Source organism: Prenolepis imparis, unplaced genomic scaffold (assembly GCF_030444845.1).
Source record: "Prenolepis imparis isolate NDT839.2.m4 unplaced genomic scaffold, iyPreImpa1.0 SCAF_7, whole genome shotgun sequence".
Classification (NCBI taxonomy): Eukaryota; Metazoa; Arthropoda; class Insecta; order Hymenoptera; family Formicidae; genus Prenolepis; species Prenolepis imparis.
In genome coordinates, this window is record NW_028141165.1 from 3,300,157 (window position 1) to 3,317,799 (window position 17,643).

The 17,643-nt window shown below is 34.2% G+C and overlaps 2 protein-coding genes and 1 long non-coding RNA gene across 3 annotated transcripts in view; 1 reads left to right on the forward strand and 2 right to left on the reverse strand.

The window, feature by feature from the left end:
• The first annotated feature begins 42 nt into the window (after positions 1–42).
• Smd1 (small ribonucleoprotein particle protein SmD1) lies at positions 43–1,640 on the forward strand. Its single transcript, XM_083042311.1, has 4 exons — positions 43–156; positions 337–413; positions 602–799; positions 949–1,640. The coding sequence occupies exons 1-4, from the start codon at positions 143–145 to the stop codon at positions 1,029–1,031; spliced, it is 372 nt and encodes a 123-aa protein (XP_082898437.1). The 5' UTR covers positions 43–142; the 3' UTR covers positions 1,032–1,640.
• A 2,663-nt stretch (positions 1,641–4,303) lies between these two features.
• LOC145938378 (superoxide dismutase [Cu-Zn]-like) lies at positions 4,304–8,548 on the reverse strand. Its single transcript, XM_083041923.1, has 3 exons — positions 7,452–8,548; positions 5,198–5,422; positions 4,304–4,594 (listed from the first exon to the last, which is right to left on the reverse strand). Exons 1-3 carry the CDS (start codon positions 7,617–7,619, stop codon positions 4,340–4,342), a joined length of 648 nt encoding a protein of 215 aa, XP_082898049.1. The 5' UTR covers positions 7,620–8,548; the 3' UTR covers positions 4,304–4,339.
• A 2,352-nt stretch (positions 8,549–10,900) lies between these two features.
• Positions 10,901–17,643, reverse strand: part of LOC145938383 (uncharacterized) — a 238,741-nt gene continuing 231,998 nt past the window's right edge. Inside the window, exon 6 of the long non-coding RNA XR_014425709.1 lies at positions 10,901–11,832. This is a non-coding gene — a long non-coding RNA (uncharacterized LOC145938383). The remainder of the gene's footprint in view (positions 11,833–17,643) is intronic.

A 17,643-nucleotide genomic window follows, 5' to 3' on the forward strand; every position in this document is an offset into this window, starting at 1 on the left:
TATAGCAGATAGCTTATTTTCCTGACGCGTAGTTTACTGCCATCTATGATGACAGAGGAGTTTATTCATATCCATTCAAACTCGTTGAACCAAGCCGGGTGCCGACAGCGAGTGTCCGTAATTTTGTTACACTGGCCGAATCATGAAGCTAGTGAGGTATGTAAAATACATCGAAAAGTGCAAAATTAAGTGAGACATTATAAAAACATTAAATCACCTAGGCGCATAATGAATTATCTCTGAAAAATACATACTTTTGTACAATCTAACCTAAACCCCTCTCACATTTTCGTGTCTCAAACCGTTATTTATCAAGGAATTTAATGCTTCTTTCAGATTTTTGATGAAACTCAGTCACGAGACTGTGACAATAGAACTGAAAAATGGCACTCAAGTCACCGGTACAATTACAGGTGAATAATGAAATGTTGTTATTGATTTGAGTATTAAGTTAGGTTAGGACTCACAAGATTAATGTGTAACAGCTCAATTTATAATTATAAAACTTTATATATGAAGAAAGATTAATAGAGAATTGTATTAACTGATAATTAAATTTAAATTAAATTAAATTAAATTAAATTAAATTTTTACTCTACAGGTGTAGATGTGGCGATGAATACACACTTGAAAACAGTGAAAATGACGATAAAGAACCGTGATCCGATACAATTAGAAACTTTAAGTCTGCGAGGAAATAATATTAGATATTACATTCTGCCGGATTCTCTTCCTTTGGAAACATTGCTGATAGATGACACACCAAAAGCTAAGGCTAAGAAGAAAGAAGCTGCAAGAGGTACATAAAATATATAATACATACTAAACATAAAATATTGATTAACAGTTATGACCTTATATCTGACATAAAATACTCCTTTAGAGATTTTTTTATAATCATAAAAATTTTTATAATTTTTTTAGTTATCCTATTACTTGTATTTGCAGGTGCTGCACGTGGCAGAGGACGTGGCGCTAGGGGTGGTAGAGGCGGCAGGGGTGGTCGAGGTAGAGGAAGAGGCAGGCGATAGTGACATTAAATACATTCACAAGCTCTCCTTTCACATACAAATTTTTCTATTTTAAGAGAAAACCAAATTTTTCTACTCTAAGGTATCACGGTCATTATTTAATTAATTTTATAAAGATATATCTATGGAAAATTGTTTCATTGATGTAGCTGAATTGCTAAATTTCAGGATGTAATATGAATGTTTATTTTCTCATAGAGTGTTTAAGTGTATATGCAGAACAATATGGAACATTTTATAAAATTGGTTTTCCCTTTAAATAATAAAGTCAAATTTTCTTACTTGCTATATAATTAGTTTTCAAAATGTGTGATTTATTTAATGTAATTCCAATTTATGTAAATTGTTCATTTATGTCAATTTTTGTGAATCTGACAACATGCTGTAACAATAAACAGTATTAATTATGCAAGTTTTCATAAAAAAAGCAAAGTTAATGATTGGACAAATTATAGTAATGATTGTGCCGTGATACAAAATCGCACTAGTACAAATTACACTTATTTTATATTGAGATTGTGACAATGCTAATTAAACTACTAGATCAATAAGAATTTTTCTGTACGAATTAAGTATTACGAGGACTTTCTGAATAAAAAATATACTGATAAAAGCAATCAGTGTTCCATTGTATTCAAAAGCGATTGTATATTAAACTGCTTTAAACTCGCTTTTGTTACCCGTGTGACGAACTTCAACGTAAACTTGTGTCTAACCACTTCTGTCAATATTTACGTGACACGAAATCACGACAACTCGTGACAATGTAACCCATACCTCGTGACGATCCATCCAACAAAATGTTCGCGTGTGATTATGTGGAGGTCATCAAAAAAGCTGATCATCAGTTGCGTACAGTTTGTCATTAGATGTGGTCGTAGTAACTACGATGTCGAAGACTTGGATGATATACCGCATTACGACGTCCAGGATGTTCCTAGTAATGTAGCGATATTAGTCATTTCTGCGCCGCGGTTTCGAGAAATGCGTTTAAATTGCAATTTAATAGTAGCGAAAAACGGGGTCATTATACCGCATAGTAAAACGAGATCGACGCAAAGTAATTATTTAATTATTTTTTTTATATAATTTAGAAAAATATATAACAAGTTATTTATAGACACATAATTAAAAAAAAAAATTTATCATTTGATTCATATAAGAATATTAAAAAAATATTTACTGAAAAGTTTAAATTATACAATGGCTATTAAGACAACATATCTTTAACATAGAACAAACCAAATCATCTTATTTCTTGATTAATCATACAAGTTTTACTATATTCTACAAAATATAATGATAATATAATAGCGAAATATATAATTTATATAAAATATATATATGTATATATATATTATATATACACACACACACACATATATATATATATATATGTACATAATATGTAATAGTAGATAATATATAGCAGATAACAAGATAAAATTTTACATTATTATAAATTGATCAAAGAAAAACACGGAAATGAAGAAATTCAGTAATGTTAGAATATATCTTAAGAGATAAATTACTGTCGAGATATATCATCAATATATACTTATCGTAGTTCACAACGTCGTAAAACGTTTCGTGATAAATGTACGAAATGAGATTTCGCGGTCGACTACCCCTCGAAACAATACGAATCATCGCTGACCGACTTTGCTCGTTCTCGGTCCCGCGGCGCAATCCGGGGCGGAATCGATCGATATCGCAACCCCCTGGCGTAGCTTAACATTGCGACGAGATATAGAACATTCAAACGGAGGGTTCAACGTCCCCACAGTTCATTTCCAGCCGCGAACATTCGCGCTGTCGTGGCAACCGTGGCAGAACGATCTCCAGCACCGACCGGATGCGCCGGGCACGAGGAGGACCTCCCCGCCGGAAGTGGTTACTAAGATGCTGCGAGCCCTAGAGGAAATGGGCGAACCAGTGGGACCGTTGGCGGTCGAGAAGATGCGCGGGGATTCGTCCAAGTCCCTGGAATAAACCACTTCTAACTTCCAGAAACGACAAGGACGAGTCCTTGAGCCAGGCAGTTTCAGCTACTTCTTTTGAATCTGGATTCTCTAGAGTTCATTAATACTGTAGACTTCTTGGACTCTCGTATTTGTGGATTCTCGATAGAAATGAACGATTCATCTATGTACAATATTCGATGTTTATCGTTTTATAATATTTTTTTTAATTAATAGTTTTTTTCTTCTTTTTCCTTATTGGGATTATTTAAGCTGCGTCCTAGTTATGTAATAATTGTGTGTGCGTATAGAAATAAACTGACGCGTATATGATGTTTGAAAGAGCCCAGAGATTTGCAGTTTCGAATTCTTATCAAGACTCATTGATTAGATTTTTAATATACAATCGTGCATTGTGCGTGGTTATATCATATCGACGAATTTTTATTTTATCGAAAAATGTATTGGCGATAAAAGCTATTACAATAAAATCTCGTTTTGCGACAAAACTCGGTCCGATTTCCGAGTTGAATTTTTTGTTTCAATTCTTGATTGACTGTACATTGATATACGCTGGCGCTGGCTGTAATTTTCAGATTTCTCAAATTTAATTGTAGTGAAAAATTCAGATTATGTAATTTATGTAGAAAATTAAAAAAATTTTTTTTTAAATTTCTTTGGTTACATAAATAAAATAGTATTATTTTAATATTATTATTTATTATTATTTAATATAATTAGTAATCAGTGTTATGTTCTTTTGCCATTATTTTGACATTGGACATCCTTACGAAGCAAAAAAAATTAATTTATGTATTTTTTTACAAGTCTCTTTCTCTTTTCTGCAATTATTTATCTTATTTCTGCAATTTAAAAAACGAAAGATTAAATAAGAATGTAATATATGCGTTCGATATATATTTAATTACATTTGTCATTTATTGATCGGCACAAATAAACGCAATTAAATTAATAGCGAACAAAGTTGCGGTAGACAATATTCCTTTTAGTGAATTGAATTGAATGTATATTAAAACGAGCGAATTAATATGACCCATAAACTTGTATACAGATTTAGCTAAAAAAAATATATATAAAAGCGAAAAACAAAACATATAATTTATTTTAAGAGAGATCTCAAGATTTGAAATATATAGAAAGATAAAGTTTTATGAAAATGTTTAAACATTTATAGAATTATAAAGAAGATCTCGTTCTCCACCATAAACAAGTACGTAATTAAGAAGATGCTGTGCAGTATCATTTTACGAGAATTTAAGTACGACAGCCTTTAGTGAAAAATGCATCCGATAGTCGAATTCAAAAGTTTAATAAAAAAGAGTTTCTTTACAAAAATCCGATAACACCGCAGGCAACTCGGGCACCAGCCGTCCCGGTCTTAAGGCTCTCCTGGGTACCGCCGCGACCGAGATCGTCGGATTTCTCGTGGATCACCAGGGCTCTGCCGATCGCCCCGCGAACACCTACCAGGCTCAAGTAGTGATCTATATCGTCGATGTGCGCCACTCCGTCCTGCCCGACCTCGATATTGCCGAGATCGCCGACGTGACGCAACGGATCGCTCGGTGCTCCGTGATTCACCTGAAACGTAATTGCTCTTCGTTTACCGTAATGGAATGAAGAGAGAGTTATAATACGTTATCGCGGCGAGAAGATCGCGATCGCTTAATCCGCGTCGTGCGAGGCTATCAATTTTGCTAATCGCGTCGTATTTGCATCTTGAAGGATTCTATGCAACGACGTGATAATGCAATTTTTTCTTCAAGAACTCGAGAAATTTTAAATTTGCAAATTCTCTTTCCTCGACCTTTTTCAATTAATTTCTCCTCAAGGTCTTAAGAAAGTGGGTCAATCACTCATGCAAGTTTTCATTTATAAATGCAAATCTCGTCTTGTTATTATTATGTATCGAATCAAAATCGATAACTGCAAAAAAACATGAATAAATTTTTCGTGATCCTATCTGGAAATATTTCACACAATTTGCAATATTTTTCATTGTTCTTTTATATTTTTAATTTTATAAAACAACAAGTGCGCCGAGAGGCAGGAACTGCTTTCTAGTATGAAACGTGCATCTCGTGCATCGCTATATTTTTCGAAACGGTTAAAAAGATAATAATTTATTTATATTATTTGAAGCATCGCGAAGCACATAATTTGCAATGTGAAAATTGTTGTTACCATGTACGGATTGAAATGCGGGCCGGCTGAATTGCAGCCTTTCGTCAGATCCCCTTTCTCGTGCACGTGGAATCCGTGCAAGCCCGGGCTTAATCCCGTGATTGTGCCCGTGACCTTGACCCCCTCGGGATGCTGTTCTAATGTTAGGATCCCTCGGGGTCCATTTATCGGTGAACCATCCTCACCGAGAGCTTTCAGCTCTGCCACGGCCTTCAAACCGATTGCCTGCATTTTGAAAAATTATCGCACCTATTTTACATGTCATTCCGATAAGCAAAGTCAATATAAATGTAATTAGATTTTTTTGGTCGGAACTTAGCAACATCGGAGATAGATAAGAAATATAAAATTTGTATAGGGAGTATATAAACGCTTTTTAAATTTTTTTTTCGTAGATCTCATCCGATTTTTTTATCAATCCCCCATGATCGATCGAGAATCCATAGACTTCGCGGAAAATTTACGCAACACAGGATCTACGGAAGCAATTTGTTACAGCTCGATTAATCCATGAATGCAGCGAGCAAAGTGTTCCCGCGGGAACACGTAGAGAGGAAATTGATAATGACACGTCCGCGTATCGAAGTGATACACTATAAAGTACTCGCGTGAACGGTACTTCCCGTCTAATTTAATCTACTGAATCGCATTAGTCGCGCCACGCTTTGCCTCGCGCGGACGAGTCTTTTTTCCTCTTTCCCTCTTTTTTTTTTAGACCAAGTTGCGCGGTTCACGGGTGAAATCCGCAATTACCGTGCGCGGCTACAGGGTATAATCTACGGCGACGATGAAGCGGCTAGTAGAAACTGCGCGCAAGGTCGGACCGAAGGGAATCACCGCGCGACTTCGACTTAGAATTGCACGAGCGCTCGCGGTGAAAGCGTCGACGGGGCGACCCGACGTCCTCGGCTCCTGATGTTTAAATGACTTGACGGCTAATTATGCAAATTTCCGCGTAAAATTAATGATGCGCTATGTGGTTAATGACTAATAATAGAAGATGCGCGCGAGATGGATGTGTATGGACCGACGAATTGTATCGCCACGTTCGTCCCGGTCTCGCGAAGGATGGAGAAGTCACGCGCGTAGAAATGTTTACACTAAAAAGTATACGAGGAGAGAGAAAGAAAAACTAGAGTCTCGTTTAAAACGATGCATCGACTTGGCAAGGTTGAAGGAAACTGTGCACTTTTTCATGGAGAAGAGAATCAATTGATATTTTACAAGCGTCTATAAACATAAATAACAATGATACAGGGTGTATATTATTCTTGTTTGCTTTTTAATTGACTGTTCACATTTTCTTATAATTAGTTTGTGAGTAAAATAAAAAAATATATACATATGATAGCATGTATGTATCATATAAAAGTTAAAAGTTCATGCAACTGTGTGTGATATATACGTAGATATTAATAAATAAAACAATTATATTATTTTTGTTGTACTATCTTGCAAGTAATGTTAAATTATTGCTACTTCAATAATGTTGGAAGAGATGATGCTTGTAACGGTTATTATCGTTAACACGCAAGGCTATATAAGTATCGATTACTGAAAACATTGAAACGGTAATAAATGTAACTGTACATCAACCAGAAATTACATATATCGAATATTGATCATTTATATTAATATCGATAAAACAGCGAAATAAAAAGAGTAATTGTAACTTTGCTAAAGTTTCTAAAGGGAGAAGTGAAAGGATGAGAACTGAATATTTTCATACAAATCTGACGAGATTACATAATTCATTTCAGGTCACGAGAAAACTCGCGTGAAACTCGGAATGTAAAGCGAAGATTGAACGGCAATTATCCGATCGAAATCAAGAACTTTAAAGTAAAGTGTATAATTAAGACTCTAGAGTCTAGAGTTTGATCATTCCTAAAAACTTTCTTTCAAAAGTGAAAAAGAAGAAACTGAATATTTCTTTGTTTTATTTACGATGATATTATCCAATGACATTACAATGATATTTTTTTCATTGTAATTCTATATTTGTAGAAATCAAATTATATCGAGCAGATTCATCGTGAAATTTCGATGATAACAAAAATAGCGATTCATATCGAATCCCTATATTGTAAATAATTATATAAAAATAGTAAAATTCTTTCTTCAAATTATATACATAAAATCATATATAATTAGATATAAAATACATCATCGGAAATATCGATTTTCAGTAATTAATATTGGGGAATATCAATGCGCGCATCGAATAACAACGAAAAAGGCCACAAATACGTACGAAATAATACGGTTCCATGTAGACCTCGTAAAGATCGCTTCTGGTCCCAGGATAACCAGGCAGGCTCCTGATGAATAATGTTCTGTCGTTCATCGAGACCATCATCCTGTCGTACGGTCCGGCCCTCGCCATCGCGATCATACCGATCACTATCGACAGCCGCCACATCTCGCGAGCTTGGGAAAACGTGCCGGACGAATTAGCTAACGATTTGGTCCTCGCGAGGAGTTCTCCAAGTCGATCGGAGGATAAAGCGAGTCTGACGATAGAACTCGATGGCGTCTTCGAGACCTGCCGCTGTTTCTCCTCCTCTCTTCTTTCTCCTTCTTGCAGCACAATCTCCTCCTTCTCCTTTTCCTTGTCGACTCGATCGCAACAAGATCTGGCAGCCCGAGATTCATCCACTTCCCGCGATAACGATCTTCGCGCCGTACCGATCAGGGAGTTGCCTTCGAGACCACCGCTCTTCGAAGACTGCCCTCCTCGGAGAAGAAGAAGAAGAAGAAAAAGCGGTAGAAGCCACCGGTTCGATTCCTGGCGTGTATTTATACGTTACGTCATCGACGAGTCACGACGAGGACGAGGTAGATTGGTTTGGGTGCCAAGCTCAGAGAGAGAGGAAGACAAGCCGAAACGTCAGGGGGTCCCGATCGTGCGGACCAGCGATATCGATTTAACGAGACGCAATCTCGGATTATTATCAACCGCTATTGGAACCCGATCCGCGAACGCGAAACGCATCGGCCCGTGTTCGCCTTCTTCTTCTTCCCTCGCGTCAGATCGGTGCATCGACTCGACGTGCGTGCACTTCCATGCACGTGGCGAGAGACCAGTCGAGTGAAAGCGAAATGTGCCCCGCGGGCGCCTCCTCTCGCTACGAGCTGACGGATCGCTTAGACGGACCGCAGGTTAATCTGGCCAGTCATCTGGGTGAGCGCTAAAAACTGCGAAAACCAGGACGCGCAATTTTCGCGGCTATCCAACCGGAATGGTGATGGCTGTTGCGCGAATTACGTGCCGTCATGGAGGATGGTAATTGACCCGAATGATACGTGATTTTTCAAGAGGAACTGAGCTACAGAATGTTATCAATAGCTGCATCGAAGAATGAATGATCGCTAATTGATACTACTTGATTCTATTGATATTTCGCCTTGATTTATGCTAAATCTTTCGCCGCTCAAAATAAAAAAAGCTTAATTTATACTTGAAAGAGTAATTATGTTACTTCATAAGAGTGTAAAAATAAACGTACATCGCGTGATTAGTAGATTCCTTTTAATTATAGGAGAATACACCTTTGACTTTGGATAACGCGCGAAGGAATAAATAAAAATTAAAAGTTTATGTAAAGTAAAAAAATCCCACGATACACCGACTTTGTGAAAAAATTATTCAAACTCTCTGCTATCGATGGGAACATGTAACCACGAAAAAAATATGCGCCAGTATCTTTAAGCTAATGATCAATTTGAATATCAAGTATTAAAAGCTAAAAATAAATTAACGTCATTAAAATTCAACATCATTAATATTAAACAGTTCTTTTTCGTTACCATTGACATTGGTATCTGTTGATATCTTTATTTTTATCAAATCGTTTGGTGAATTACTTGTACATAATAAATGATATGTTCGAATTCTCGTTTTCTCCGAGCATTCCAAGCACGGTATATGAGTTTTATCCGCATAATTACGATGATTCGCATACACGAATGAAAACCGGACGCTGAAGATCGCAGCAACGTGTTATTTATTACGCGCGCTAACGATTCGCGCGAAGTGTCCTTTAATTCTGACGATGCCATAATTCGATATCATTCCCGGGAATGCGCGATGCAATGCGTTGGATTTTTCATCGCATTAAAACGACGATTTACGATTATGCGCGACGATAAAATTCTCTCTCGTGGAAAACAACGAATGATAGCGATGAGACAGAGAAAGAGACAGACAGATACGTGACGAAGGCTGTAGAATCTCCCGGTATACATCCAAGTGTAGGTAGGTAGGTCAAGCACAGCTGGATAATACCACTTCAAGGTGGTTGTACTAGTTTGATAGTCTCGCGGGAATCTGGGCAAGAATAGGAATAGTTTTGAATGTACCTGGCGAAATTCGGAGCCTATTGACAAACGACCTTAACACCTGTCGACGGAGTACGCGAATATCGTGAAATTATTAATTCGGAAAGAGACGATGCTAGATATTTAACCGATCGTAATGCTAATGGAATATGTTTGTACCTGGATGCTAGTAAAATGAAAAAAATGGCGCTTGCAAGGTTATTATATTATTTCCAGTTCGAGATATATTTGCTGTAATTATTCTTACAATTAGTAAAGCGATTACTCAGCTAATGGTAATATATCGTTAATACACAAGGTACACTTTACTTGAAAATAATATGAATAAACTTGATGAAATGGAACTTTAATGCTAATATACTTAAAAATTGATTATAATTCAAAATTAAGAAATTAGTATATTAAAATTATTATATTTAAAAAAATGCAAGCCTTTATATTAATTTTACATCTGCGTCTTTGATAATAAATCTCGAGATATAGATTCTGTCTATGTGTAGATTCTAGAAATTTCAGGAAATTTTTTTATAACGTTGAAAATTAACGCAATCGTGACGCTCATAATTGCATCACGATTGACACAAATATAGATTTCTCTACATATATTGCCTTTAATGATAATAATACGTAATTATAATTTTTTTATTATCTCTATAGAAGATATGAAAGAGTCTCTCACTACGATGAGAGGTGATATTTATCTCTGTTTGATCAACGTAGCGTAATCACCGATTGCTGAAATTTATTTTCAAAGATATTCGCGACAATCCCGATATTGGATATGTGTTTTGAAGCTGGAGGCTCACATCTCAAAACGTTCAAGGCAATCTTTATCTTGCAGCAAAAGGAATTATTCTTTTGCTTATACAGAGTCAAGGCGGCGAACCGCCGAGGTGCGTCGTAATTTAACCGTTTCACGACAATGAGAATTGTCTACGCCATTGCCACTTTACCGCACATCGTTGTAGCGCAGCATCGAGTGTGTCAATGAGTGTGTCAATGAAAGGAGTCATGCAGCGGCAGCGGTTTACATTTCACATTGATCGGTGGGGATTTTTGCGCAAGAGAACCTTGTCAATCATCGACGATGTTTAATTATCGTCGTCGTTCAATCAGTCGAAATTTTTTGTCAGTCCGATTTAATTCTTTCAGAGCACCGAATCCATGTTCGCTTAAACAAATCTTTTGATTTTTTTATTGACTATTTAACATTAGCAAATAATAAGAAAATTATTAAAGAGAAATTATCCGATTCAAAAATATCGTAGAAATATATACTCCAAAAATTTACAGACAATTTTTCGTGGTGAAATTAATCGATTGTTATATCCTAATAAATATAAAATATTATCTTTTCATCAATTTCATTTAGGAAATTTATTTTTGTCGTAAAATCACTTTTATTCCATTCAAGTTCTTGAGTGGAATCTGGGCGAAGTATTATAGTAGAGCGATGTTATTCGATCGAAATATATAGCTTGAGTATGCATAAAGACTTATAAAACCTTGATGCCACATAACAATGTTTTAGAAGAGGGGAGGTAAGAGACACGGTATACGCGTAGGTATGTGCAATACAAGCGGTCCGTAATCGTCCAAGGAAGGCAAGTGTTATAGGTGCTTTCCATAGGTTTCAGTTTCTTCTAACCAGTGCTAGCATCGACGTGTACGTTTGTTATGTTTTTCCCTATTCGTGCCGCTTCTAGCTCGTTAATCATTTATCATCAATACATCTAATATAAAAACATTTATCGGTGTATTCATCGCGCGTTATAATATAACTTGTTCGTTCAGCAATAATTAGAATCTGCAATATTTTGTTGTGCCGTAAAAACGATTAAAAATCCCAAACATTAGTCTCTTAATTCAAGAGGAGAGAAATTTTTCAAAATATTTTACTTTGAAAATAAAAATTTAATTATATATTTATCTCACGTAATTATAACGTAACTTTTATATTTAGTTTCTTATAAGATTTCCCGCTGTTTCTTCATTCTTTTCGCGCAAGAAAAGTAACACATAGATAAGAATAAGAGCCTTGAATATTATTATCGGGGGAAACGGACGGATATTTGCATTTGCAGTCGCGTATCGTTGAAAAGATAACGTATAACATTTACTTACTTACTGCGCCGTTATTTTTCCAGACAGTTTGTCAGACCGCGACTGGAAGATATCCGTAGAAATTTTTCGTGAGTGGTGTCGTTGGAGAGAAGATTGTGGGCCCACCAGAATCCTAAGAGGGAATCCTTGGGGTCGACTACCTATCAGGTATACGCAAGGTCGACACATCTCTGAAAAGAGAGAATCGACATTAAAGTCGCGTAATCGCGATAAATCGGTTGCAGCAGCGAGAGAGCATTTCTTTTCTCTCATTTCTCTCTTTTTTCTTTCTTTGTTTTTTTTTGTCTCTTTCTCGCGTCTCTTTTTTGAATTTGATTCTTCACGTTTCCTCGTCGTAAGACACAGTCAATGCTCGACAGTTTGAGCCACGCGGTCCACGCGAGTGTGCATCAATAACGTGTGTCATCAGAGTGAGGCAACATTGAGGAAAAGTAGTGTCACGCTCACAGCTGTCCGTCGTAGACGAGTTTTGATCACGTGAAAAATACAACAGAATCTTCGTATAAAAGGTAAGAAAAAAAATACTTTTTCTAAATTCGCCAAAAGAATTTATATCAAAATATTTATTCAATGAACTGCAATATATATATATATATATATATATATATATGTGTGTGTGTGTGTGTGTGTGTGTGTGTGTGTGTGTGTGTGTGTGTGTGTGTGTGTATGTGTGAATTAGAAAAGAAATTTAAAAAGAAAGAAATGATTGACTACTTCAATAAATATATCAGGGAGAAAAAATAATATTGCTAAATGAGTTACAAGTTACGACTATATTGATCAATTAATTCTTTCAATTTTTAAATATTTTATGTGCATAAAAATTGTTCAGTATTTGAATACGAAAAATCTATTTTTTAAAATAGACATTAACATTTGGCTCGTTCGCAGAAATGATTCGCACTTTTTCTGTGTAATGATCGCATAATTGAGCTAATTAGAGAAGTGCTTTATTGGATAGCGCTTTTGGAAATTTTCACAATAATTAAGCAAGATTGATTATTTTTAAAGGATATAAGAAGCGTCTGATAATTTTTATGAATGCTTACTTATTTTTTTCGCGGATGTTAGGGAATCATGTTGAGACTAGAAAGCATCGTTAATTATGCAAGTATTCCTATCATATTCATACATTTACATATATGCTCTCATAAATACGTGATTTTAATTTGTTACAATGAAATTAAACATTTCGTTTTTATTCTTTGCATGAATTTAAATTTGTATTATATCGAAACAGTTACATATAAATGCCATTTAAATAACTAACTGACTGTCTTTAATTTTCCTCATGCTAATTGGGATTATTACGTAAGATAAGAATAAATGCGCAGATAAAACAAAGTATCGAGTAAAATTACTATGATTGTAACTATTGGAATTAAAATAAACGAAAATTTTCGTTCTTATGTTAGTACCAATATTATTACGTATTTTTTCCAGTTTTTACAACAGTAAATTTAGCCATTTATCCATTTATTCAAATTTATTTTATTTAAGCTATTTTATTTAATGTCGATTAATTAATTTTGTCAGATAACTTAATGTATTTTATTTAAATAACATTATCTCTCGCAAAATATATGTATATAGCGCATACAATTTCTTTGTAACTTTTGAACTGCATGTTTACTAACTTATGACATTTCTCAGTATATTTCTTATTCAATTATCTATGAATATTGGATTTACAAGAGGTAAGTCCCGCGTCAGTGAATCAAGCGCATGTGCAAAGGCACGACGATCTTGGTGACTTATTTATTATGTGAAACACTCATTGTTAAGTGGCATTGGATATTGCGTATTATATTATAAAACACAATCGTATGATCGTTCAAAATGATAAAAGACATTTCGTGCATTTTAATGAAATATTGCGTTCAATTTAATATTTTTCGAAACATGTTTATCGGGTCTTTTTTTTTTAGAAATGTTTTACGATGACTCACAGCTATAATAGAATTTTTTGTCGAGTTGCAATGTAAATACAGTGTCATGACATGTCATGACATATCTTGTTTGCAATTTTTATATGCGTTTTTAACAATTAAAGAAAGTGTCCGACGACTTAAATAAAATCTATGGAACTTAAGATATCGACAAAAAAATTTTTAATTCCACAAATAAAAAAAAAAAAATTGCATCGCAATCTTTTTCCTAAAAACGTTTTATACATATTTTCACACACGCTGAAAATTAAAGCTGTTTGAAATACCGGTTCGGGGAACCTCGTGAAATTAAATGAGGTGTCGCAATATTTCGGCAAAGAATTCTTCTCGTCACCCGTGCAATAAAAAAAATCATATCATAATCTTCGTGTCGAGCGTCATGATTCGCTTTCTCTCTTTTCTTCTTATTTTTTGATCTGCAGCTTGTCTAGCACCGTACATGTGAGCGACAGCTACATTAACATTCGACGTCGACGTTGACGTCATTTTACGAAGTCGCGTGCCTTTTTATTTTGCGTCGTATCACGTCGCGCGCAACAGGAGTGCATATCCTTACGCTCGCGCTCTGCTATTTCCGAGATCAAACTGGTTGTAATTGTTAAACGATTGCGTGTGAATATGCGCGTGCGCAATTTCCGATCAATTTCGCAGACATTATATTACATCAATCATAATGTCCTGGGGATAAGTCTCCCATAATAGCGCGAATATTGGAGCAGATTTTTCAAACTTTTCTTACAGCACTATATATAAATTGACAGGTATATATTTCCCACTACGTGAAAAGTTACCGGATATATAATTCAGATATATAATATGAGATATATATTTTTATCATAACAATATTATATTGTAATAACTAACTTATTAATCGCAGTTTTAATATTTATTAATTTAATATTGAAAATGAGAGAAATTAATACTCTGAACATATAAAATGAAAATAATTATTACTGCATTTAATGACAAGCCTATTTAAATAAAAATTTTATAAAAATTCTGTAAATACAAAACCATATTAGAATGTGCTCTTTAATGTCTGTTAATTATACGTTTGTTTCGTGAATGAATCGAGTATTATATATTTCGTTAAAATTTAGAATCGTGACAGTTCCTATAATGTGTGTGCATGTATGAATTATCGTAATATTTTCGTTCCTTTACAGTTCAGTTTCATATTCGAATCTAGGCGATAGAGCGATATTTCTCGATTTTTACTTTACAGGAAACGTTAATTAAATATTCCATGTATGTACGCATTTAGTCGGAAACAATAATTACAAAGTCCCAATTGTGCGAAACGTTACTGCGTAGTCGAGCTGCCAATCAGAGCTCTGCAAATGCAATATCCGGTTTCCTTTATAAAGAGAATCCAAGCACACAAAGGAGACTTCAATCCGAAGTATAATTATCCCCACTTCGCGCCAGGATGCGCCATAAACGTCCATCAATCTCGTTCGATTCACTCGAAAATACATCACGATCGCTCGGACTTTCGTCAATGTACGACAGCAAAATCCGTGACGATCACCGAATCACGGCAATCCTTTCTTTGATCAATCTATCTTTAAGAATTCTTTTATCGGCAATATAATTTGAGATTCGATTGTGATGAAACTCAGACTGTGATAAATAGCTTTTAAATACTACGATATGACTGTTCATCGTGTACATCAAATATTACAATATTAAAAAATTACAATTAAAATTTTTCTCAGACGTCTTTGTTGCGCTTTTCCATTTTTTGCAATATCAATTATTTTATCAAATTCAAAGTTGTGTCCTTCTTTGAACATATACAATTACTTTAAATTAAATATCTTATGACAAAATAAATGTCATTTTTCTCATAATGACGAAGGATGTAAATTCCATGCAAATATGTCAAATGTATATGAATTTGTGTGATTATATTTATTCGTGTATTTCTAAAATTCTATAAGACAAGAAATCTCACTTATAAGATAAGTTCCACGTGATATAAGATATTATTGTATGTTGAAAAATTCATAGAACGTGAGACGGGAAAATCTTGAAAAATAATAACACAGATAAAAATAATTTCCGAAGCAACTCGATTATATGACGATAGCACTACATCGTACGATTAATCGCGACGGGAAAGATATTACGCTGAAGAGAATTATATCAGAGAGTTATATTATATAATAGGTTTCGTCATAGGGAAGAAAAGGCACGAGGTGGCGAATTATTTCTGATAATAACCTCGTGAGTCACATGTTCATTTTTAACATGATGAAATTATGCGATAACTAACGTTTACTAGCGATTGTGTCTATGCTATCGCTTACGTGTTGATTTTGAATTCACTTCAACTTCACCTCATCTATGCGATAACGGACTGCGCGTGTACATTTTTGTTGTTTCAAAATTATCCGGAAATGGAATATAAATTCAACGGACTATGATAAATATATCTGATATGTGCACGATTATGATAAGACATAAAGTTTCTATGCTTATATGAATCACACATTGTTATTAATTATTCATTGTTAATCAGATGCGATATGTTTGAAGCCATTTGAGGCAACATCCGTCATTTCTTACCGCGCAAAAAAAGGAAAAAGATTATATCACATTAATTGTAGTTTTGCGCCATTTTCTTTATTATACGCATAAAAGCTTTTCTTTAAAATGATTATTTTTCAATTGTTGCAGCACATACATATTCTCGTTTTATCTTCTAAAATAATCTAAAAAATATAAAAAATGTATTTCTATATATTTCATTTTTATCCGCAGTTTTCTATGTAAAAAAGGATTTGTTAGTATTTTTTTATATTTAGAAAATTACTATTATTCTCATATCTTAAAAAATAATCGATCTTTCTATTAATAAAAATTGAGAAAAATAGACATTGAAATTGAAGCCCCAAATTCTGAAACATTCTTATAGTATTGCTGCCAATTGATAATTTGCAAAGATATTTTCTTCGTCTTATGAGTGAAGTGTCGATATATTGTTGAGTTCTCCAGTCTATCGATCGACCTGACACGCGAAAAAATTAAAAGTTGGCGGTTTTCTCGCGAGCGTTAATATATGTCGCTAACAACGCTAATTTCGTGCTTACGACGTCGATGAGCTCGTGTACGTTCGTTGATGACATACTTATTGCAGGTGATTACTCCAACGAATTCGTTGAGCAGTTGTTCGTGAATATCTAATATCCTTCACTATTATCCTATTAATTTAAATGGCACGTATGTCGTGTGGCGTGTTGCTGCGTCCTTTGTAATAGACAGCTTCAATCAAAAATAAGCTTCTAACCCTCAAGTCAATAAATACATTCAAATCTCTCTCTCTATACGTTGTGCGATTTTGCGCGATCGTTAATTAAAGCAATCATGTTTTTCGCACGTTTATGAATGTACATACATAAAATTTCTATTTATATTTTTTAATAATAAAATATGAAGCTACTGCGACGGTCAATTTTAGAAATATTTTAAAATTTTAGGCGATAAAATTTTCATGACATTTCGATCTTCATATCGAATCTAAATGCAAAATATTATCGACTATTTTATATCCATTATTTTTCAGTTTTAACAATTTGTTAGCGTAATAATATTACACAATATTACCATAAATTAGCATACTAAATTTAAGAAAGAATTTTTCTTAATGTCAAATTTTTTTTGAGAAAATATATTACATAACAAAAAAAATATTACATTCTATGAAGTTTATTATAATAAAATTTTTTTGTGTAAGTCATTGTGCATAATTAAATTGAAATCAACGTGCTAATCATAGGTAATGATAATAGTTGTTACTATTTTTACCTTATATAACAGTAGAAAACTATTAGAAAACCTTGAAAAGACAACTTATTTTTAATTAAGGTATTTTTAAATATATATATATATATAGCTGACAAAAATCATATCATTATGTTTTTAAAAGCTATTATGGTATAACTATAGTATGCTTTATTATCCGAGTAATATATATGATGGTGCAAAAGGAAACAAACATGTTAGTCGAAAGGCCCGGAATCTTCCGTC

Excerpts from the sequence above, each read along its gene's own strand:
- LOC145938378 (XM_083041923.1), bottom strand. The coding sequence starts at position 7,619 with ATGTGGCGGCTGTCGATAGTGATCGGTATGATCGCGATGGCGAGGGCC. Across the intron at positions 5,423-7,451 it reads ACATGGAACCGTATTATTTC|GCAATCGGTTTGAAGGCCGT; the intron begins GTACGTATTTGT and ends TTCAAAATGCAG. Across the intron at positions 4,595-5,197 it reads CGCATTTCAATCCGTACATG|GTGAATCACGGAGCACCGAG; the intron begins GTAACAACAATT and ends ATTACGTTTCAG.
- Smd1 (XM_083042311.1), top strand. Across the intron at positions 414-601 it reads AGTCACCGGTACAATTACAG|GTGTAGATGTGGCGATGAAT; the intron begins GTGAATAATGAA and ends TTTACTCTACAG. Across the intron at positions 800-948 it reads GAAGAAAGAAGCTGCAAGAG|GTGCTGCACGTGGCAGAGGA; the intron begins GTACATAAAATA and ends TTGTATTTGCAG.